Source organism: Columba livia, chromosome 1 (assembly GCF_036013475.1).
Source record: "Columba livia isolate bColLiv1 breed racing homer chromosome 1, bColLiv1.pat.W.v2, whole genome shotgun sequence".
NCBI lineage: Eukaryota > Metazoa > Chordata > Aves > Columbiformes > Columbidae > Columba > Columba livia.
The window spans coordinates 175,969,432-175,991,743 of NC_088602.1; the positions used below are offsets into that span (position 1 = coordinate 175,969,432).

General features: G+C 40.7%; 1 protein-coding gene across 1 annotated transcript; it reads left to right on the forward strand.

Annotated features, from left to right (window-relative positions):
* The first annotated feature begins 366 nt into the window (after nucleotides 1–366).
* GNS (glucosamine (N-acetyl)-6-sulfatase) lies at nucleotides 367–22,092 on the forward strand. Its single transcript, XM_005499818.3, has 14 exons — nucleotides 367–665; nucleotides 1,318–1,377; nucleotides 2,058–2,264; nucleotides 3,822–3,887; nucleotides 4,293–4,391; nucleotides 6,807–6,974; nucleotides 10,783–10,865; nucleotides 12,219–12,337; nucleotides 12,887–12,990; nucleotides 13,388–13,489; nucleotides 14,692–14,799; nucleotides 15,500–15,610; nucleotides 17,475–17,635; nucleotides 18,441–22,092. Exons 1-14 carry the CDS (start codon nucleotides 525–527, stop codon nucleotides 18,514–18,516), a joined length of 1,605 nt encoding a protein of 534 aa, XP_005499875.2. The 5' UTR covers nucleotides 367–524; the 3' UTR covers nucleotides 18,517–22,092.
* The last annotated feature ends 220 nt before the right edge of the window (nucleotides 22,093–22,312 follow it).

The following is a 22,312-nucleotide window of genomic DNA, read 5'->3' on the forward strand; positions in this document are numbered from 1 at the left end:
CACTGCGGGCGGGCCAGACTTGTTTTCCCGGACCGACGGGGTCAGCGTGGCAGTCTCGCCTGACTAACGACCGGAATTTGGTAACAAAACGCGGTATTTAACAACTAAACATCTCCCTCTCAGAACAAACGCTGAGGGACAGCGGCGGCGAGGGGAGGCGCGGGCGAGACCTGCGCTCGGGGCACCGCCCCCGCTCCCGCCCCCCACCCCCAAGCAACGGCTTCCCCAGGGCGCGGGAAGTGGGCGGGGACACGCCACAGGGGGCGGGGCCAACCGGCGGTACCGGGGAGGGCGGGGAGCAGGCGGGGCGTAGGCGGGGCGGCTCCCCGCCGGGCCACGTGACACCGCCCCGTGCCCCCCCCCGCCGCTCTCCCGGGTCATATGCCGGGGGCGGGGCGGGCCCGCGCGCTGCTCCTCAGGGCTCGGCCGGTGGCCCCACCGGCTCTCGTCTCGTCGCGGGGTCGAGCGGTACCGGCTCCTTCCGTCCCTCCGCCCGGCGGCTCGCCCGTCCTCTCCACTGCGCCATGTCCCCCGCCATGGTAGCCCGGGGGCTGGCGCTGGCCGCGCTGCTGGTGCTGAGCCCCGCGGGGGCAGCCCGGCAGGCGCGGAGGCCCAACGTGGTGCTCATCCTCACGGACGACCAGGACGTCTGCCTGGGCGGCATGGTAACCCCGTGGCTCCTCGGCCCGTGGCCTCCCGTGGGCCCGTCTGCGAGGGGAGCGGGAGGGGCGGTGTCGTGCGTGGAGCCGGCGGGAGCGTTGCGAGGGGCCTCGCCGAGCCTCGCCTGCCCGCCGAGCTTGCACAGCCCGGTGTGGGCTGGGGGCAGCCGGGAAAGGGCCCGGCCTGAGGTGAGGGTCGTTCTGGCCCTGAGTAGCGGCGGCCTGGGCCTGGGGTGAGAAGCGGTGAGCCCGGGCTCAGCCCGGAGCCGGGGACAGGTTGTCCCTCGCGGCCTCAGCCCGAGTCGCACCGCGGTCCCCGCGGGGCCGCTGCGGGGAGTGTCGCGGTGGGGCTCCCTCAGGCGAGCGAAGTGGCTCCGGGAAGCCACCGAGGCTCAGGTGGGTTTGGGCTGGGGCTTTTCCAGTGCAGCCCCTGCAGCTGCAGGTGGTTCCTGGAAACTCCCCGTGCTTCTGCTCTCTGGGATGACTTGCGTAACCACGGTCCTGCGGGGCCTCAGTGAAAAGGCAGCTGAAGTGGCTTGCCTGGGATATGTCTAAAAGCTGTGGTGCTGGTAGGCCTTCATATGGCTTCTTCACCTCCCATGCTTTGCCTTGCATCCTTACATTTTTAGCTGATTTCCTTTTGGTACTTTTCCTCCAGACCCCCTTAAAGAAGACCAATGCTCTTATTGCTCAGATGGGAATAACCTTCCTAAATGCAGTAAGTGTTAATGTTAACTCGTGGAAGTTCTGAGGTGTGTGCCTTTGTGTAGTTTGTGCTTTAGGTAATCTAGAATCTCAAAGCTGGTCATTGTTTTATGAAGTCTGTACATATGTGTGTGGGTTTTTTTAATTCAGTCGTTTAACTACTTTTAGGTCTCAAAACGAATATACTTCAAGGTCTTGTTTATAATCTGAGAGGCAAAGTTTCGCTTCCTAAAAGCACTTGTGCTGACTTCCTTAAGCAGTAAAGTAAAACTGTATAATTTTAATATTTTTACTATAAACTGAAAAGTATTAGAGGAAGCTGCTTAAAACATTCTGCTTTCTGCATGCTGAAAACTCACTTCACTCTTTTCATATTCTATTGCCATGGCTAAAATAATGGAGAGAATCAACTTTCCAGCAGTATTTTAATGGTTACTTGCTGCTGTGTAAGAACCACATCTAATCTGGGGGCAGGGGTTGAAAGGCATATGCTGCAGAAACCTTTAACCAGTTTCATGTGCAGCTTTTCACTAGTGAAAATACTTGGGATGTATTCTGTGTGTCCAGAAAGAAGTGTGCTTTAATGTTGGTGAATTTGTTAACCTACTAGCTGATATTTTGAAACTGTAAGTTTTGAGGAAAAATTGTTTTATGAAGTCAAGTCACGTTTATCTCTTCATCCTGTTTTTCCAGTACGTTCCCAGTGCACTTTGCTGTCCCAGTCGAGCTAGCATTTTAACAGGAAAATATCCACACAATCATCATGTTGTCAATAACACTCTGGAAGGAAACTGTAGCAGCAAGTTATGGCAGAAGATTCAAGAACCTTATACCTTCCCAGCGCTGCTCAAAACTATGTGTGGTTATCAAACATTCTTTGCTGGAAAGTACTTGAATGAGGTATTTTGTGCTTATTTTTTTACTGTTATGCAATTCATTTGCATTTGTCTACTTTTCTAAAATCACTCAGTGATTTTTGTATTTGTAGCTAATGGTGGGTCCCCAAAATGTTTAACATGGTGTTACTTGGATGAACAGTTCTATTTGCTGAGATGGAATAAATACAATGCAAAGTTCTAATCTTTAACTTCACTTGGTTAAAATCAGATTCTGTAGGTGCCTAAACGTTAAAAAAAAAAAAAAATTTGAAAGGATGATGGAATCTGAAGGCTTTTTTAGTATGTTCAGATGTGGTAATTTTTAGAAATTATTATTTTAATGACTGGGAGAAACAGATTGGCATGTGGTATTGAAGAACACCATCAAGATGGTGTGAGACTGAGCACAATGTTACAACAACATTAAAGCAAGAATTTTTCTCTCAGTATTCCTGACTAATGTATGCCCTCGAATCAGAGCACTGTTTTATTTTTAGAAGTTAGTATAACTTTTTAATACAAAATGTCCACTGGAGCTGGGCATCCCATTGGGAGAGCAGATATTATTGAGCTCTTTGCAGAGACTAACCAACACTGTGTTATTGGATCACTTACATGTGTATGCTTTTTTTTTTCTCCTGTTTTTAACTAAGCTGTGGTTTGTCAAAGTATACAGTAAGCTGTAAAATTCAACACTGAAAGATCAGGTGTTCCTTTTGTGTGATGAAATTGTATTTGGAGCAAGATGAGCTACAGGGTTCTTAACGGCATTATTTTCCTTGCATCTCTTGGTGGAAAACCATCAGTGGTATGATGGAATAATGGAATGTGAATTTTCATAACCAGGCACAGATTCTGTTTCTGTTGATGTTACTGAGGCAGTTAGGGGAAAGGAAACTTATCTGTTTTCCTCTGAGCATCCCTTGACTCAGCACAATCTCTTGTCCCTGCAGTTGGTCGAACTGTGTAGATGGGAGAGGGCAGCCCTGAGAAAAACCCTTGTGTTGCTCTGAGGCACCCTCTGTTTTGAGTTTGGCACTGATTCAGCAGCTACTTTCTTTTTTGCTGGCTTAAAAACTAGTTGTTGTGAATTATTTGGCACCAAAGTGACAAGAGTATTGCTTAAAGTTTGCACCCCCTTTTGGTGAAGGATAAAGGAACTTGTTGGTCTGTGCAAAATTTTCTGTAGTACCTTATAAATTGTTATTCACAAAGTCTAAGGGTGTCTTGTGGTATGTGTGGTTTTTTTAATCACCCCTCATTACCTGATGATATGTGTTTTCCAGGATCTCTGCATATTTACATGTGTGGAGTAGAAAAGGGTAAAAAAAAATAAATTTTATTGGTGAATGGCGAGCTTTCAGTTACCGTCTTTCTAGTTATTTAACCCTGGTCTCTTTAACAGGCTATACATGTGTTTTTATATGCCCATAAAGTTGGGTTTTTTCCATTTTGAAATTGAATTTGGCTTAATGCAGTTTCTGGCTAGTGTTGAACAAAGCACATAAATGTGAAACATAATTTCTAGCTTTTATTCATCATAATTGAAACTGTGAGTCACGGTCTTGTCTTTTTTCAGTACGGAGCAGAGGATGCAGGGGGAGTAGGTCATGTCCCTCCTGGATGGAGTTTTTGGTATGCTTTGGTATGTGACCATTCTTTCTTTAAAATACTTAAATTTGGTTGCTTTGTAATCCACCTCACGTTTGAACTTTGGTCATGAAGCAGCAGGCAAAGAGCATCTAACAACTTAATGCACATTTTCTTCCTTTTTTCCTCAGTTGCGTATCAGATACTTGGCTTTCACAAAGGCTACTTCTACTAAGATGCCTGGGGAAAAACCCCAACTTGTAAAGCCAAAGCAATGTGGGATAATAATAAAACAAGTTTTCTTGTTGGAAACCTGTTCTGAGAATTTTTGCAGTGTCCTTATGACAAATGCTTATAACCTATTTGACAACTTCTTGTTGGCAGTTCATTGTGATTATTTCGAGTAATCAGTGTACATACTGCTTTGTACAAATACGCACGTGTCTTCTCTTTTTCACAGGAGAAAAATTCAAAGTACTACAACTACACTCTTTCGGTAAATGGCAAAGCACGAAGACATGGTGAGAACTACAGCGTAGATTATCTGACAGATGTACTGGTAAGAAATTTTGTAACCTGTGTTACAGAAGCTGCTTATGACCAGATAATGCCTCGTGCTGGGGGCTTGGGGAAGGGTGAGGCTGACAATTTGTTAGGCTGCATTAGTTCATAAATACATGATTGTGCTGTTGTGACAGTGGGTGGGCATTAATCAGCAGAACAGGATTCTGTGTATATTTAGAAATGACAAGTTTGTGGGTACAAGCTGTGGAGAGAAAAGGGATTCCAACTGTCCAGTTGCTGGCCAGTAGCTTCGCTGAGAGGTTAATGCTGACTGCTACGGTGTGTGAGGAACGTGGTGCATGTAGGCAGTGTCTTAAATTACTTCATAGAAGGATGTATTTCATCGCAATACGCAGCTTCTCTAACAGATTAATTGGGCCAAGATTTCAGTGGGAAGTTATGCATGTTAAAATAACTTTACACCATGTTGTGTTTGTTAGGTATTACAATGTGTTGGTATCTTGGAATCTGTAACTAGTCAAACTGATAACTTGGAAATATCAAAGGCTCATCAGTGCTTCGTAGTGTGTGAGGGCAATGTATTGACTGTGCCAAAATGCGTAGCTGACGAGGGGAGTCTTTAACCCCTTTATCCTCTTAAGGTAAAGAAAAGTAAAAAAGATAATGTACTTAAAGGAAAGTTGGAAGAGTTACTTTAGTTCTCTTGAGGCCCTGTTTAGCAAGTAATATTAGCTCAGAGGTTTGGGGTATGGGGGAAGGAGTGTTCCCCCTGCCCGCCAAGCTGGAGTCTTAATTTGGCACACTATTTCGGTGTATGAGTTGGTAGTACTGGGAGCTCACATGCAGCATTGAGGAAAATTCTTCACTGAGGCTTCTTCTCATGTGGTTGATTTGTAGTCTTCCACTGACAGCCAAATGAGTTTAGTTTCAGTGGGTTCTTGAACACAGCTCCTTGCTAGGAACAGAACTGATTGATGTTTTTCAGGGTACTGAACAGCTGTCTGATTAAATTTAGATTTACGCTGTCTAAAGCTAGATTGGAATTGATAAGCCAGAAGTGAGACTATCCTATTACTGGCATTGTACTGGCCTTTTTTTGATCCTTCAGCACTCGTAAGCATTTTGACCAACAGGTCATTGCCGCATAAACCTCTTACTTGTGGTGCTTTACCTATTGATACAGCAGTGTATTATGATTTTCAGTGTTGTGCATTCTACCTTCTGTCCATAGTTACCAAATATGTATTCAGCATTTCAGAGCTAGTGGTTGAGTTTAATTCACTTGATGGGCAGTACACAGGAGTAAAATGCTTATGCAAAGTTCCTGTGTTGCTTGATGTAATGCAAAAGCTTCCTTGTCCTGACTAAGGACATCTGGGTACTTAAGTCTGGTATTGAGAATCTGAACACTTAGATCTGTCTACTGCAGTTCTGACATTGAATTTAAACTCCTAGCAAAACCTAAGTTGGCTACCTCTGGGAGTTTACCTACATCATACTGATTTCTGAATCAGGTTTTCAAACTTCACACAGTTCTTATCCTTTCATAACTCTGTTGTCATGTAACTGAAATCCAGCCCCACTTGCTTACATGTTGAAGGTAGGAAGAGGAGGGAATTGCTAGTGTATTGTTTCTTCTAGAGAAAGAAAAGGATATCCCAAATGGGGTATACTAATCAGACAGGAAAGGAAAATGTTGCAAAATTTGAATAGTGAAAAACTCAGTGAGTAATACCTTTGAAGCTTTAATTTCAAAGGCTGACCAAGGGAAGGCCAACATGGAACTCGCAGTCTCTTCTAACTTGCTACTTGAAATTGTGTATAGGCAGAAATGAAAATGAAAGTGCAGTGAAGTGGCATGAGTGAATAGTTTGGCACTCTCCTATGTTGGAGCTTCCAGCTTCGCCAGCAGAAATGTGATACCCCTTAGAAGCTAAGTGTTTGCTACAGAATGATCCTACAATATAAACAGGGGGGCTGAAAAACTTTTTCAGAACTATTGCTGTTTCTGAAGACAACTGAAACCACTAAACTGAGATCTATCAGGCAGTAGGTGGCTTTTGAGAGCCTAAGAAAGGCTTAGACTGTGTTAAAGAAAGCTCCAATTTTACTTGATGAAAGCAGAGTTTAGGTGGATTTTGTTGATACTTGGAATAAGCACAAACTTTTGAGCTCTCCAGGTCTAAATAATGCAAAGATGTGAAGTAGAAAACTGTTCAGAGATGTGGGACAAATTATTCACTTAACATGAACACACTGGATTCTTTTTATCACAAGGTGCTCTTCTGGAGACTCGTAGATGAGCACGCAATAAGTTGCTGAAATAGTTTAAATGTTCCCAGTACTACTGAGCTCTAAATAAGTTATGAATGTCTGGTTTGGATATTTCAAATACTTGCTGTTTTCCTTTGGAGGTATGACTTTTCTTTTCCAACAAAACTGTTCACAGGCTAACATGTCATTGGACTTCTTGGAGTATAAATCTAATTTTGAGCCTTTCTTTATGATGATCTCCACCCCAGCACCACACTCCCCTTGGACAGCTGCTCCACAGTATGCAAAGAGCTTTCAGAATGTCAGTGCACCAAGAAACAGCAATTTTAATATTCATGGAAAGGTAAGCTAAATATCAAGAGTCTGCTTAGATATTCTACTAGTTTATGAGAGCAGTAAGCAATGATCCTGACTTGCATATGAAGTTTAAACAGTGAGAAGAATAGGCTAATACCATGGCTGCTGGTTATTTGGTTATGTTAATCAGCCTTCCACGGTAAGATGTGTTTATTGTGACCTTGAATTTTTGCATACCAATATCTTGTAAATAAAAAAAAAAACAGTAGTGGCAAAAATGATGAAGCAGTACAATGGAATTATGATTGATAAATGGGAACAAGTTAATTCTTTGTCCAATTTCCAGACTGTTCTGAAGTTCTTAAAATGTTCTTTCATCGCTCTCAGTATGTTCAGGAGAACACACAGGTAGTGGCTGCACAAAGGCTCAGGTGAAGAATGATGAGAGCTCTCTCTTTCTGTGCACATCTGCTTATCTGGGTGGGTTGTCTGTGGCTTGAGCTTATGGCAAAGCTGCCCCTAGTTGACAAGTATGTCAGGCTAACCAGAGGACTTTGTGAAATCATGAACCACAGGGCCCAGGGCCACTAAGAACTTTGAGGACTTGCCTTTCATTTGTTGAAATAAGCTGTAACCAGAGTTGCTGAGCCTAATGTTACAAGTTCACAGACATCCTTGTGAGAGGGCAGTACATTCCACTGCCAGTAAACTTGGCCAGATATGGTCCAGCTCAGGCTAATCTGCTGCTACTTGCTCTGCCAATAAGTGAAAGTCACAGTTAATCTGGTGAGATATTTTAACTTAAGGAGGTTTTGTGGGTTTGAATCAATTAGTTTAAAATATAAAACTTGCTACTGTTCAGCATTCAACTAATGCACTTCAAAACTTGCACCTAATCTTAAGTGATACTATTACCTAAATGTCTGTCTGGAGCCCAGTGATACCTCTTTTAAGGTCACTGTGACCCATGTTGTACACAGTGAAACTTGGTTTTTAGCTGAGGATTGTAGCTTGTAAAATGACCATGTGCTTATCAGCATGACATAAAAACATGAATGAAAGGGGAGAAAAGGGTTGAAAGCAGTAACGAATATAGTAGCCCAACCTGTGAAGTTTTGAACTAGGGGGCGGGAATGAGACTATTTCTTTCTTTCCATAAAAGGATCCCTGACTTTGTCTCAGACTCCATTGCTGTAATAACTGAACATTTTCAAAATAGTGAGCCAGAAATGACTTGATGGGCAAAGTCAGCAGCTAGCCAAAGCATGGAGTGTGGGAGTTCCCTTCCGTGGAGCAAAAGCTCTGCATACGCCTATATAATACAAAGAAAAATAACAGACTTACTTAATATTCGTTAGTTAATGTCTGTGGATACAGCAGTTTTTACTACATTTCACAATAGGAACAGACCAGCATTACCCTTCTTCCTAGACACAACAGCTGTGACCATTAACAGTGTGCATTTCTGTAATTGGCAGTGTTGTGGTCTTGAAGCCTAAGTCGTCTTTGAGCTTCAGTGTTTTCTAGGGCAAGCACAGTTCCTGCAATAGCAATAAACATGTACGTAGGCTCAGACCCTCAGGTCATTGATGTTGTAATGTTTGCTAGAGTGTCTTGCATTGTATAGTCTTGATTTCTAAATTGATGTTGTCTGGGTTCCTTAGACAGTATGTGGACAAGGGATACTAAAAGGAGCCATCTAAGCAGAATCTCTGCATGAAAAATAGGAGTTAAGCTGCTGTCAGATTCTGCACTTGAGCTTCTCCTTAGGATCTTTAGCAATGAAATGCATGAAGCAATGGGTACCTGCCTGGTTTCCCAAGCAGGACTGTTGATAGCCCAGACAAGTGGTTTGCTTAAGCCAGGAGTGTCAAGTTCATTTTCACCAGGGGTCACATCAGCCTTGTGGTTGCCTTCAAAAGGCCCAATGTAGTTTTAGGACTGTGTAAATGTAACTGCTTCTACATTCATACAGTCCTAAAGTTACATTTGACCCTTTGAAGGCAACTGTGAGGCTGATGTGGCCCCCGGTGAAAATGAGTTTGATGCCCCTGATGTAAGCTGTTCTGAGAGAGAAGCTGATTACCATAACTGTTGGGTATTTCTCTTGCATACGTTGTTTTTCCTGCAAAATTGAAGCAGGGCTGTGTTCAGATTCTGCTGGCAAGATATGGTGTGCTGGCTCAAGGTCTCCTAAACTTTCTTGGAGGATGGGACACAGGGAGGCTGCAGGGTTGATGGACAGCTTTGTTTGTAACTGGTGGAAGAGATTTGGCAGGGACTAATAGGGAATCAAATTTGAGGACTCTGAGTTAGTGTGAAGTTTATTGGAATCCACAAAGGTGTTTAGCTGCTGTGTGAGATTTTTGAAACTTCATAGAAAGGTAGGAAGAACAAAATACCCCAGAAAAGTGGAAGATTCTACTACACCAGGTGACTTATCCACCTGAGTTACCCAGCATGGTTGTGCTTTATGGAGGGCCTGTCCTGTGCCCTCCCCTTGTGAGGTGGCTGGTACACAGGGGGCATTGTCAGCTCCTTTGTTCTCTGAAGAACTTCTGCTGTGCTGGGGGTGGGGTTTGTGATGTCTTTCCTTACTTTTTCCTCTCTCAACCAACTCACAAATCCTAGATGTTGGTCTTAATTATGCTGTGTTTTCTTGCTGAGATGGACTTAGCACCTCTCCATGGAATCGTTTTACAACTACTATAAAAGCGACATCTGAATACAACTGAATTAAAGTAAACTGGATGTGGTATTAAGTCTCCATGCTGAAAATCTTTCCTTCAGTTGGCGAGAGCAGAGAACAGGGAACTGAATAATTGGCAGGAGATCTGACTCACATCATCGTGAGTTCCTGAAGCCTGAGCCTGTTCAGAGTCACTCGCTTGTGACAGGAGGGAAATTGTGCAATGGGAGGCTCTACAGAGAGTAGTGACCAAGTAAATACAGGCTCAAGCTGAGGGTGATGAGTAGGTCATCTCTGAGCTACTACATAAAGCTGCATTGACATGACTTTCTCCTTTATTCTGCTCCCCACTAATCACTAACCTTCAGGTTGTTCACAACAGACCTTCCCACGTATTTGTACAGCAGCTGACCCAGTTCAGACTGGTGCTTCAGGATATGGGAGCATCACTTTTCCTATGAGCTTGATCATCTCTGTTACTTGAGGGTGATGGGTGAGAGGAGAAAGGGAGAGGCTGTTTCTGAAAGTTGGGGATGCAGCTACAAGAATCAATAACACTTCAACTACATAAACACTCTTGTTTTGGAGTCAAAAAATCCAAATATAATGGTAGTATTTCTGCTTCCCTCAGTAGTCTCCAGCTCTGATTTCACAGGCTACCAAGAATCTCATGGTGGCACCATTACATATATTTGTCCCCACCCGTCCATAAATTAGGTTGTTCTAATTGCTTTTGATGCAGGAGTTTCTCCACATCTCTCCACCTTTGTTAGGATGCTCACCAAAAGAACCTCACTTTGTCAGCCAAGTCCAATCTTACAACACTGCTCAAGCCTTCGGGGTTTTTTTATTTTTATCAGATCTGCCTCTCGCTGCTGGACTTGTATCTCTGGGAGAGCCTTCCCTTAGCTCCTTTCACAAGTTCCTTCCCTGAACAGCTGTTTTCTTCTCAGCAAGGGCTGAGCATAATGGAGCTGCAATATGTTCTATGCTTGCAACTTAAATTTTTACATGAACCAAGGGTGAAAATTGGAGTCAGGTCAGTTTGATGGCATTGCCTGGCTATCACATGGATTTTACAACATTTTTGTGATGATTGGTCTAGGAAAGGTTTAAAAGCTGGTACTTCTCTCCTACACTAATTTTTTTGCCTTTTTTTCTTTAGAACAAGCACTGGTTAATTCGACAAGCAAAAACTCCAATGACTAACTCTTCAATACAGTTTCTTGATGATGCTTATAGAAAGCGGTAAGAATTGTTTTGTTGCTTAAGATTTCTACTGAGAACTTTTTTTTTGAAGGTATTTTTTTTAAAAAAGATTGTAACAAGTCTGGCAATAGATGTCAAATTACCTGTAATAGTTCTCTAGCATCTGTCTCAGGAGACCTGACTGTCTGTTAACTTTTTGCAAAGAAACTTGTCATTGACTTCAGAAATATTTTACTCCCAAATGCTGCTGTCATTTATCATAAAAAGACCAATCACACTTAGTGTCTGTGCTGCTTCTCTTCCAGTGCACAATAGATTTTAGTTAAAAAAAATCACCTTGCCTTCTGCTTCACTTGGGTTCCAGACTCTTACATGATGTACATTAAATGTGATTGATTTATCTGCCAGCTGATTCTGATTTATTAACCTTGGCTCTGTCTGTGGTCTTTTTACATGGGAAGACCTGACTGGCCAAGGTGTGGGTTCTTGATTCTTTTTTATAAAAAGAGATGTGGGGAGTAGTGTACAGATACGGCTTGTTCCTTCTTTTTAATGGAAAGGGTATTTGTTTACATTGTAGGTGTATTTTCTTTAAAAGGTCTGAAACAAACATTAGCTCGACTTCAAGTGTTAAACTCCATTTTGAGCAGTTATTGGGCATTAGTGTGTCATTTTAGAGACAGAAAACCAAATTTTTTTCAGGCTCTTGCTTTATAAAACATAAAAGTAAAATTATGGAACAAAATCTTAAATTAAACCTGGAGACAATAGGATGCAGGTATTTAATGACTCTAGTTAGTTGAGAGTAATATGAATCCATGGAGGCTTGTTATTGACTTATCAGAAGCAGTCACTTGTCTCCCCAGCAAGCCCCATGACAAAGAACAACTTGTTCAAGGCTTTAGATACACTGCAATAATAGTCCTTGACGTTACATGAATAATACAAAATAGCCGATGTAGTTTTCAAGCAGAAAGGGTCCCATATAGACAATTAAATTCATGGAAGTCTTGTATTTTAATATTAAGAACTACATATAAAGAACTAATAACAAGTGACCTTGTAGGAGATAACTCTGACCCTTTGTGACTGTGTTGCTTCAAAGTTGGTTTTGACTGTCTCCAGATAAGAAGTAATCAGCATTTTGACGTCTTTCTCAGACACTACAGAATAAAACCAACAAGAACTGAAGACAAACAGTCCATTTTTATCTTAAATTGCAGCCTCAAAGACTGTAGTGTAGGAATCTACAAAGTTTGTTTTCGCAGTTTGGAAGTAAAGTAATCTATTTACAGCACATACACTGACTTGAAGCAGAATACGAATGCTCTACCTGCAGTAAGAATTATACATTTTTCATACTTTAATATGAATTACTTTGTTTCCGTATAGGTGGCAAACTCTGCTGTCAGTAGACGACCTGATAGAGAAACTAGTGAAGAAGCTGGAACTAAATGGAGAGTTAGACAACACGTATATCTTTTACACATCAGACAATGGCTTCCACACTGGTAAAGTTTTCGCTGCTTACTGAACCTTTGTAGAAGGTCCAGGAATTGCGTAACATTTCACCCTCATGACCACTCCAGAAAATGGGAACAGCAGCTGTCGAAAACTGTATACATAAGTAGTACTGACTTGAGTTGCAAAACAGTCTGGAATTGCAGTGTGGGATGTTTAGGAATTTTATCGTTTGGTTGTTTTTTGCTTGGTTGCAGTTTTTAAGATTTACCTCTACCACTGTATCCTGGTATATCTAAAATCAGGACAGAAATGGAGGAGTCTCTCTCTTCTGTAGGAAGAGTTACCATGAAGGAGTTAACCAGTAAAAACTTCTGTGTCTTGTATCATGTTGTACAACCAAAAGTGCATTATCTAAGCTGTTACATTTTGTGAGACACAGCTTATACTTCCAACTTGCTGTTCCATTCCTCAACGTAGTTGAGGTCAAGAACCCCTTCTGACTTGTTAAAAAATTGTCTGCTTGAATTTATGTAACACAAAACTCTAAAACCATAAAACAAGCAGCCATTTAACTTTTCCTGTTTTCTGTTGTATAGGCCAATTTTCTTTACCAATAGACAAACGGCAGCTGTATGAGTTTGACATCAAAGTTCCATTGCTAGTTCGAGGACCGGGGATAAAACCAAATCAGACAAACAAGGTAAGAAAGAAGGGAAATCTGAGTAAAGATTGACTTTCAGCGTTGTTTCATAGTTATAGACTTTAGGTAATAATTTATCCCTCTGCATATATACGTATCAGCTAAATGAAATATATGGAGTGGTAGAAAGTGCAAAGACCTCCTTTTAAAAAGGAGGTGTGCTCTTGCTTGAATTAGTAAATTTAAGTAATTGCAGGCTACAAAAGTAAATGAAGCATGAAGTTCACTTTCCAAAGACCCTACTGTTGCTTTTGAACGTTACAGGGTCCATTGGCCTATAAGGATGAAATTAAGTAGCATTTAGGTGTACCTAAAATTACAAGTACTTAAAATAAAGAAGTCTCATTATCACATCTGTTAGGTTCTGGTCTTCTGAAGTCAGTTTCTCCCCTTTCAGATGCTTGTTGCAAATATTGATTTGGGTCCCACTATTCTGGATATCGCAGGGTATGACTTGAATAAGACCCAGATGGATGGGATGTCACTATTGCCACTGTTGGTAAGTATACAGAAAGGGATAGTAACTGGCAGTTCTTGCAGGGGTTATTCTTCAAAGTGAATACTATTTCCTTTGATAGACTAGGTAGGCTCATAACCCAATCTCTTCCCCTGATGTCATTTTCATATGGGATCTTCATACCTTAGTGAAAAACATAGGCATCTTGTTTAAATGCGGTTATATTTTCATAAGCCCTACAACTTTGTGGTTATTTTGTAATAGAGAGTGGTGTCATTCTTTGGCTAATCCTGCCATTCGTAAGAATTCCTGTTTCGAAGGCTGTGTGTTTCCATCTTGCATCCTCCCTCCCCTTTTCCTTAGAATTTCTCAGCATAGACATAGGAGAAGAGCAGACTGTTCTTTCTTACATCTTTGGTTTGCCTCAATTTTCAGTAGAACTAGTGTTTCTTGAACTCTGGAAAAATGCATGTGGTTCTATAAAGTAAACCTGACCTTTCCAATAAGCAAGCAGAAGCCTATTTAAATAAAGCTGCTTGCAGTTGATCCTTTTAGTTTTAATTAAATTTAGTCTATAAATTGAAGGCAGCTTACTTGGAAATGTAGGAGATCATCCAGATTTAAAACAGTGCTTTGCTTTTAAGACCTTGTATCCAAACCTTAAGCTCTTCTTTAGACAGAAGCAGGTAAAAGGCATCTAGTGTAAACTCTGATGGAATCAAAACCGTGAAACTCAGTGTTTTGCTGTATATGCCTGTGGTGGTGCTGTATATTAAGTAAGCTTCCCACTCCCTTTGTCTTTTAAGATGCAGCTACAAATAGAGCAGCTTTAAACTTAGTTGCTTCTTAAAGCTGTTTATCTTTTCTTATGTCAAGGGTATAGGTATTTCTCTTCCATCTGTTGCAATAGAATGATATAAACCAAAGAGAAATAGTCATGTTACAGGGATCTTGTCTGTAATACAGTAATATCTGGCCATGTGGCTTCTATTTGGTATTACTGTATGATTCTTTATAAATTGAAGATTGTACTTTAAACCTTCATGAGAAGGTGGAGTAATACTTTTGGAGTTGGATCCTTGTCTTTCAGTTACACAAGACATTCTAACCTAAGGCTAAATCCTATTTTAAGACTGACTCAAGCTGGAGATCACAACTGAAACTGCCTTGTAAGCAGTGGGCAGTATTGGTATTATACCAGGCATGGAGAATTTCTTCTGTTTTATGTTAATCTCTTGTCCTAGAAAGGAGACAAAAATGTGACCTGGAGATCAGACTTCTTGGTGGAGTACCAAGGAGAAGGATACAATGGCAGTGATCCTACCTGTCCTGGCCTAGGACCTGGAGTCACAGTAAGCAAGACAAGATCTGTTAATGTTAGAAAATAGCTGCTGAGTTAAACCTCTTTGCTGTGTGGGCCAACCTGGTTCTGTAAGTAAGCTCACAGTGTCTTGGTAAGTAGGTGTTAGCTCCATAGGTCCTGTGCACCATTTAAGAATTGGGGGGAGACATCCAGCTGTGCAGAACTGATGTGTCCATATGGCCATACACAACAGTCACCCTTTCAGTGGGAACCTACTTGGCTGCAGGGCTGGACTATCATGCAGGAAGGTGTGGGCTCAGCAAAGTGGGTTACAGCGACATCATGTTCCTTCTAAACTTCCAGTAACCTTGTCACGCAAATCTTATCTGCAATTATTAAAGTCCCTGGCTACTTCCTGAATAAAAGGCGGCTTGCTTTATGTAAAGCTTCCCACTGGTGTTCTCTTTAGTAGAGTGTGTTGTGCTGTTGTCTCCAGTCGATGTATATTAGCTTCCCAGACAAAATTCACTGAATCATGGTGAGTTTCATAACAACACTTTGCCAAATCTAGAAGAGCTGAGTTTTTGCTAAAAATCCCCAGCGGAGACTCACATGCCTTGCAGACTAAGATCCTGTGTTCATCAGTTAACTGCAGTTGGCTTGAGCTGATATAGACTCCAGGAAAAGTATTGCTGGTTCATTGTTTTTTTTTCCTGCTCTGAAGTTTTTGTTCACTGCTCACTTCACAGCACTGCTTCCCAGACTGTGTCTGTGAAGATTCCTATAACAACACATATGCTTGTGTGAGGACCCTGTCGACTACCTGGGACCTGCAGTACTGTGAATTTGATGACCGGGAGGTGAGTCTCTGTCTACCTAGCAGGTGTGAACTGCTCACAGCTGTGCCAGCGACTGTCTGCACTCTTATCTGCTCTCAAGGTTTCCATAAAGTACTCTGAAAAGCAGATTAGTAAGGTTTGCAGGATAAACAGTGAAGTATTTATCTGCTGCTGAGAATGTTTGACCAAAACTTGGGGTTCTGGGAAGAAGAAAAAAAAAAAAAAAAAAAAAACAAGGGAGGAGGAGAGTAAGGAAGGGACAATAGCCTAAACTATGATTATCACCTTCTGGTATCACCTGATAGCCTCACAGGGTTATGCCAGGGCACAGTGTCTCTGTCCTTCTCTAACTCCATGCAGCAGAGTCTTCTCTAAGACAAGTACTTTCTGTTATACTGTACCTCTGCTGTTAAGAACAAAGTTCAGCTGCAACTCTTTTCCCAGGCTGATAATTTCTATTGCTCACTTGTTTGCCTGGCAAAACAAGTATTTTAAGTTACGACTGTGAGAAAGGTCTCTAACCTTATCTTAAGTTGTTTGGGTATCTGGGACATAATGTCCCCCCTTTAGAAACTCTTCATATGTCACTGGGGGACCACCTGCTGTAAGTACAACACTTGGTGTGTTATGGAACAGAATCTTTTACTTGTGCCTGTTTGCACACAGTTGCTCCAGAGAGCATGTTGGGTTTGAACAACCTGCTCACAAATCTGATAAACAGCATTGTCAGGAGATGTGCAATAAATGCATAAACAAGGGTATCCCCAGGCATCATGTCACCACACAAAATGTTTTCTAGTATCTACAGTGAGCAAGTTAAAGCAGGGGAGTAAATCCCACAAGATATTTTTTGCAATAAGATAGCAATAAAGAGTGTATAGGAGACCAAGGTGCTGATTAGCAGACCCTGCCCTTCATTTTTGCACTTTCTGACAACTTATGATACAGTTAAATGAGTGTTGCAGCTTTCTCTTTAAACATGGACTCCAAAGTTGATCTGATAATATACTTCATGTCACTTTTTTCTCTCTCCAGTAAGAAGGTATGGCTGTGGCATTTCTGGGTCACTCAGCTTACCTAGGTCAGCTAATTTAAGACTAACAGTACTGGGAAGATGCAGCAATGTGGCTTTGAAAACCTTGCAAACAAAGTCTGTCTGAATGTATTATTATCTAAGTTAGACACAACCCCACCAGTGGAATCACCATCTGCAGTCACTCCTCCTACTCTAGCAGAGACAAAACCTCAGCTGAATACTTGAGATATGTTTGACTAGTATTTGTCCCACAGGATAGTTTAGAGATTTAATGTACCAAAAAACAACACTGCCCTAAAATCCTGTGGGCAAACCTTCTCAAAGCACATGAGAAACCTTCTCAAAGCATGCACACACAAAAAAAGCTTTCTTTTAGTAAGGTTATAGCATACTTGTATTAAGCATTATGCACATGTGGTCAAGACACCTGAATGAGCTTGACAGCTAGAAGTAACTGATGAGCACATAATGGTGATGTGATGGTTATGAATTTCTATTTTTTAGATCCATTAATGAAAAGACAGCTTAGCCATGGCCTCTTGCTGTGGTCTTACAGTCCTAAGATGGGTTCCTTTTATGTGTTAAAAACCTGTGGTGTAGCAGATAAGTACTTCAGGTGGAAGTGAAAATTTTTCAGTACCCTACTGTCACAGAACTTTAGTGGTACACACTGTCCTGTCTTTGACCACTGAGCCACATGGCTATATATGGCTTCTGTGCGGGGATATTGCAGTGTAGTTAAATAACATTTGAGACTATGTGCTGCCATAAAGTGTTTTTCCCAGATAATATGATTAAATGTTAATTAGCATTAAGGATTTAATACAGTGCAGGAACTTTCTTCTGCAGGTGTTTGTGGAAGTGTATAACTTGACTGCAGATCCACACCAGATCAATAACATTGCCAAAACAATTGATCAAGAAATTCTAGAGAAGATGAACTATCGATTAATGATGCTGCAGTCCTGTTCAGGAGCAACTTGCCGTACACCAGGTGTCTTTGATCCCGGGTAAACACTGATTCAATTAATTATTGTAATACTTTACAATATAACTATGTATTTTTAAACCTAAGCTTTTAGAGAGGGTATTTAATAATGTAATAATGCTGGCATACATACTGTTGTATAACACAGATGCTTTCTTGATGCTTCTATTTTTTAATGTTTAATCTCTATTTAAATTTAACCTACCAAATGCAACTTGATGGAGTTAATACTGCTACTTTAATCTTGTCAGCCATTGTTGACTTAGAGCAGCTGAAGCTTACAGCTACGCTTGGTAGTCAGAGACAAGTGACCTCAAGTTTGGCTACAAACAAAAAGGAAAAGCTCTGCAGGAAGGAATTTCCCATATGCTTCCTTTTAGCAAAGAATGTTTCCTGCAGGACCTAAGCTGTATGTATTAGTCAGCTGTTATAAGTAAATAGCACTTCTTACCTCAAAATTCAGTAGTCATTTGGACCAAAGTGTCTTTGAAGCACTATTTAAAATATCCTTATACTTTTGCTATGTAAGTTTGTCATTTGAGGCAGAAAAGCTTTCTGTTAGAATGCATCTCCGGAATGCTTAATGCTATTACGTGCCAAAATGCTGTTGGTATGTTGTAGCTGATATTTATTTTTTTGGAGACTATCAGCTGCTTAGTTGCATGTCTTTCTCCATATTGCAGCACATGAATTATAAAGATCATCCCTACTGCACACTGTTAAGAAAGCAACTATTTATGTAGTTCTGTACCAGAGCTATTCCAGAAATAAGCTGTTTCTAGGAGTGTTGGTCACCTGTAGCTGATGCAGACTGTTCCTTTCTACAGGTACAGGTTTGACCCACGTCTCATGTTCAGCAATCATGGTGTTCGGGCTCGGAGGTTTTCTGCACAGCCCTTGTGAGGCATTTAAAGCCTCTTGGAATCAGCTCTCACTGACCAGTTTCTCCAGTGACTGCAGCAGGTCTGTCTCTGTAACTTGTTGATTGCAGCTGGAAGACTGGGCTATTCAAACCCTGTGTGGAAGAAGACCCCTTGTCTTTAGCTGGTTGCCTTGTGCAATATGTATATTTTACAGCTGAACTGTAACTTAATTCTGAATCATTAGACACAGCTAATCTGTCTTGCTCAGATAGTTGATTACCACCTTTGTCTTTCAACTACCTTTTCATATCACTGACACAGAGGTGAACCTATGCCTATGAATCTGAACAGTTTATTTTGTTCTAAAAATCAATAAATGCGTATTTGAGTTGGGTTAGGTAGGCAGGTGCTATTGCACAGTAATGCTCACCCATATTCAGTGTCATACTTTGTTAAAAGCTATGTTTAATTATAGGTTTCCTGTATCAAGCTCAGAGCTGTTAATGACAATAGTGAACTAGCCCAAAATAGCGTAGGAAGGCATTAGTCAAAACTGTAGCATCTGACTAGCAAGTGTCTTGTGCAGAATTAAAATCCATGAGCTAAATTTTCTTTTTCAGTGAGACCACTTCAAATGAGACCAATGAATTTTGTAGGTCAGCTTTGGTAGTTTGCAAACAAGAATGTAATTTCAACCTCCTTCTGGTCTGAGATGCTGGAACACGTTACTATGTACTACTGAAAAAAACCTCTTAGGGTTTAATGTAGGCTTCCTAGTGAGTTAAACAAGAGTGTTGAGACTAACAAGTATTCAAATAAGTGTGCCTGTGTTTTGAGCTAACTCTTAAGTCTGTTTTAACACATCAACAGAAGTAATACTAAAAACAACAAAAAAAAAAAATCCACAAAAAAAAACCACACCTGGAGCACCACAGAGTTGATCTGTCTCTAATCTCCAAATGTCTTTGATTGCCTAACATATTTTGTTGATTATATTCTTGAAGGTAAATTATTTTGAGAGAAAACTAGCTAAAAAGAAAGAAATTATCACTCATTAGAAGTTAGGCTGAGAGGGCTATTTTAGGCAGTTTAAGTGCTTCATAGTGTTGCTTTTTGGTTGAGACACAACTACTCAGAGCCTGCAGTAAGTGGCCTTCACACCGAAGGACTGACGTCAGATGTCTGACTGCAGTACCTTATTTTGGTTTCCCTTTGGAAGGGTGGTGATGTCTTTTCAACCTTCTGATTAGGCTTATCTGACATGCAGCCAGCACTTGCATCTTAACTTGAGTATCTTTTCTAAATTTTGAAAACCACCCAAACTTGTATTGGCAAATAACTTCTGTATAGATTCATTGGCAAAACACCTTCCAGAAACCCTGATTTGTCTGTCTTTTGCAAGACAAGTTCATGTTGCTTGTGGGCAAATCAACTGTGTTATCAGGCAAGATAATCTTACCATTGGCAAAGAAATTGTGGTACAGCTGCTTAGTTTTTAGTTATTTCAGATCTTTTACCTAAATACAAAGCCTGATGATCTCATATTCTGTCACACAAAACCTACTACTAAGTAATCATTAAGTAGGCAACAAAGTGTAACTCTTCCAAAACTGTGAGGTTGCATACCCTGGTGCACAGAGCCTCAAACTGGATACAAGCAATGCTACAATAAGATAAGTTCAACTTTCTTGGCTTTTAATTATGAAGCACAGAAGTTGTCCTTCATGTAGCTCACAGTTGTGAATTTCTGTGGTGGGCTACAGGTTAGACTTTACATAGAGCTGTTGTGTCTAACTCGTTGTTTTACATCTCCAGAGTGACCAAATATTTGGAGACAAAAAAAAAATAGCTTGAAAGGTAGCTTTTCAGCTAGAGCATCTGTATAAATGCAGAGGCTTTTGGATACTCACTCTTTATATGCTTTCAAATACTCAGGACTCTTTTTCCTCCACTACAACTGTAGCTTTATCTTGTTCTTTGTTTCTCAAGCCTTAGTATTGCCCATCAATATCCTTCAAACTCTGTTTTGTCTTCAAAAACAAAACCAAAGTTGTTTTCATATTCTCAAGCATTTTCTTGCACACCAAGGTAAACCTGAAGTTAATTTATGTAGTATTTTGCTCAGATAATTCTAGCAACTTAGACTTATTCTTTGTTTAAACTTTATTTTAGTAGCTGTGTGGAGGCTAGAGTGGAATACAGTGATTGCTGCACATTAAACCCTCAACAGTTCTATCAAATCTAGGGCATATGTCAAGTTTCTACTTATGTTTCAGTGCAAGTAATGTGCATTATGTTGCTTCTTAAGAGAAAGAAATACCTTTATTATGGGTACAGGTGTGTAACTCTAACATGTTTCTTGAAGTGATCTTAAGCCATAAAAAAGAAACTTTCTTTTGAACGATTTACTGTTTGCCTAATACCTAACATGAAAGTTGACAGAACTGATATAGATTATTCAGTATGTGTGACCTGATGTTTTACCCAAATTAACACTCTTGCTGTCTGTGCACACCTGTGAAGCATTTTGTCTGTAACTAGGCTCAATGACTTAACACACTCACTGTCAGAGAACCACATTATACCTGAAAGCTGTCATAGGTAGTGAATGTATCAAATTGAAATTCAGAATGAAATTAGTCCTTAACCAAAAAGGTTCAGGAAAGTATCTGCTTCACTCCCTCTTTTGATAAAGATTTAGAACTGTTCAGCAAAAGCAAGTGGTTGAAGGAAGAACAGGAACCAGCAGCTGTCTGCCTTCCATTGCTGTTAGAGGGATTTGTCACTTGTCTGGTGCCTGTTTCCATGAAGCAGTTAATTCTGGGTGGTTTTACAGCCTTGAATGAACAGTGTTAGTTCTTATCCTTGATGATTAAAACAAAATACTATGAAGGAACTTTGCCTTTTACCCAGATCTAGTTCCCAACTAAGTGATTTCAAAACTAAATGGTCTTCCTGCATATTCCATTTCATACTGCTGTTTGACCATGGCTGTATCTGTACCTTGTTACTGATGGCATTTGTGTTAAATGAAAAGGCCTCAAAGGTACAGAGTTGGGTTTAGGGAAAATGTGTTGGTTTTTTTGTTTTGTTTTTTGTTTTTTTAAATCATTATTATCAAAAGCAGAGCTGTGAATTTTCATTATCTGGTAAAGTAGGTACTACACAGGGAGAAATACAGTTAATAACTTTGACATTATCTTAAACCAAAAAACATTCACTATCATAACTTCAGTGTAAGTGAATACAGCTTGGTACATGCTCACCCAGCATAAGCCCAGTAAAAATTGGGCTTCTTCATTCTATGGACTAAAGCAGGGACATACCCATACAACTACACAGCCAAAGCAGGTATAATACTTTTTCAATCAAGTTAAATTTAAGACTGATTCTACAATACAATACTTCATCATAATGGAACAGTTGTCATTTATTGTGATTCAAGTAAATGAATTTTATTTGTATTACTCTCTGTATGTGAGCATACTTTGCTGTAGCATGTTGTGAGGATACTTCTGCTGTTTTAAACATTTGTTTAGAAAGTGCCCTTCCAGAGGACCCTGTTCACTGCTGCACTTTTGGGGAAAGAAAAAAATAAACTGCCTATCAAACTTGCTGTCTTTGTTACTGAATTTCAGTTAAGCTTTTCTAAAGGTTCAAGCTGTGTCACACTTCCAAAGACTGAATTCCTGATTTCTAAGCCTGTTCTCTGCTACTTCCCTACTACTACCTAACAATAACTACTACTGAACTTCTTGTTTGGGCAGGTGCTATATAGAAGGTTCCCTGTGACCATATACATGTGACTACTTTGCACCAGAAAGAAACACTGAGGT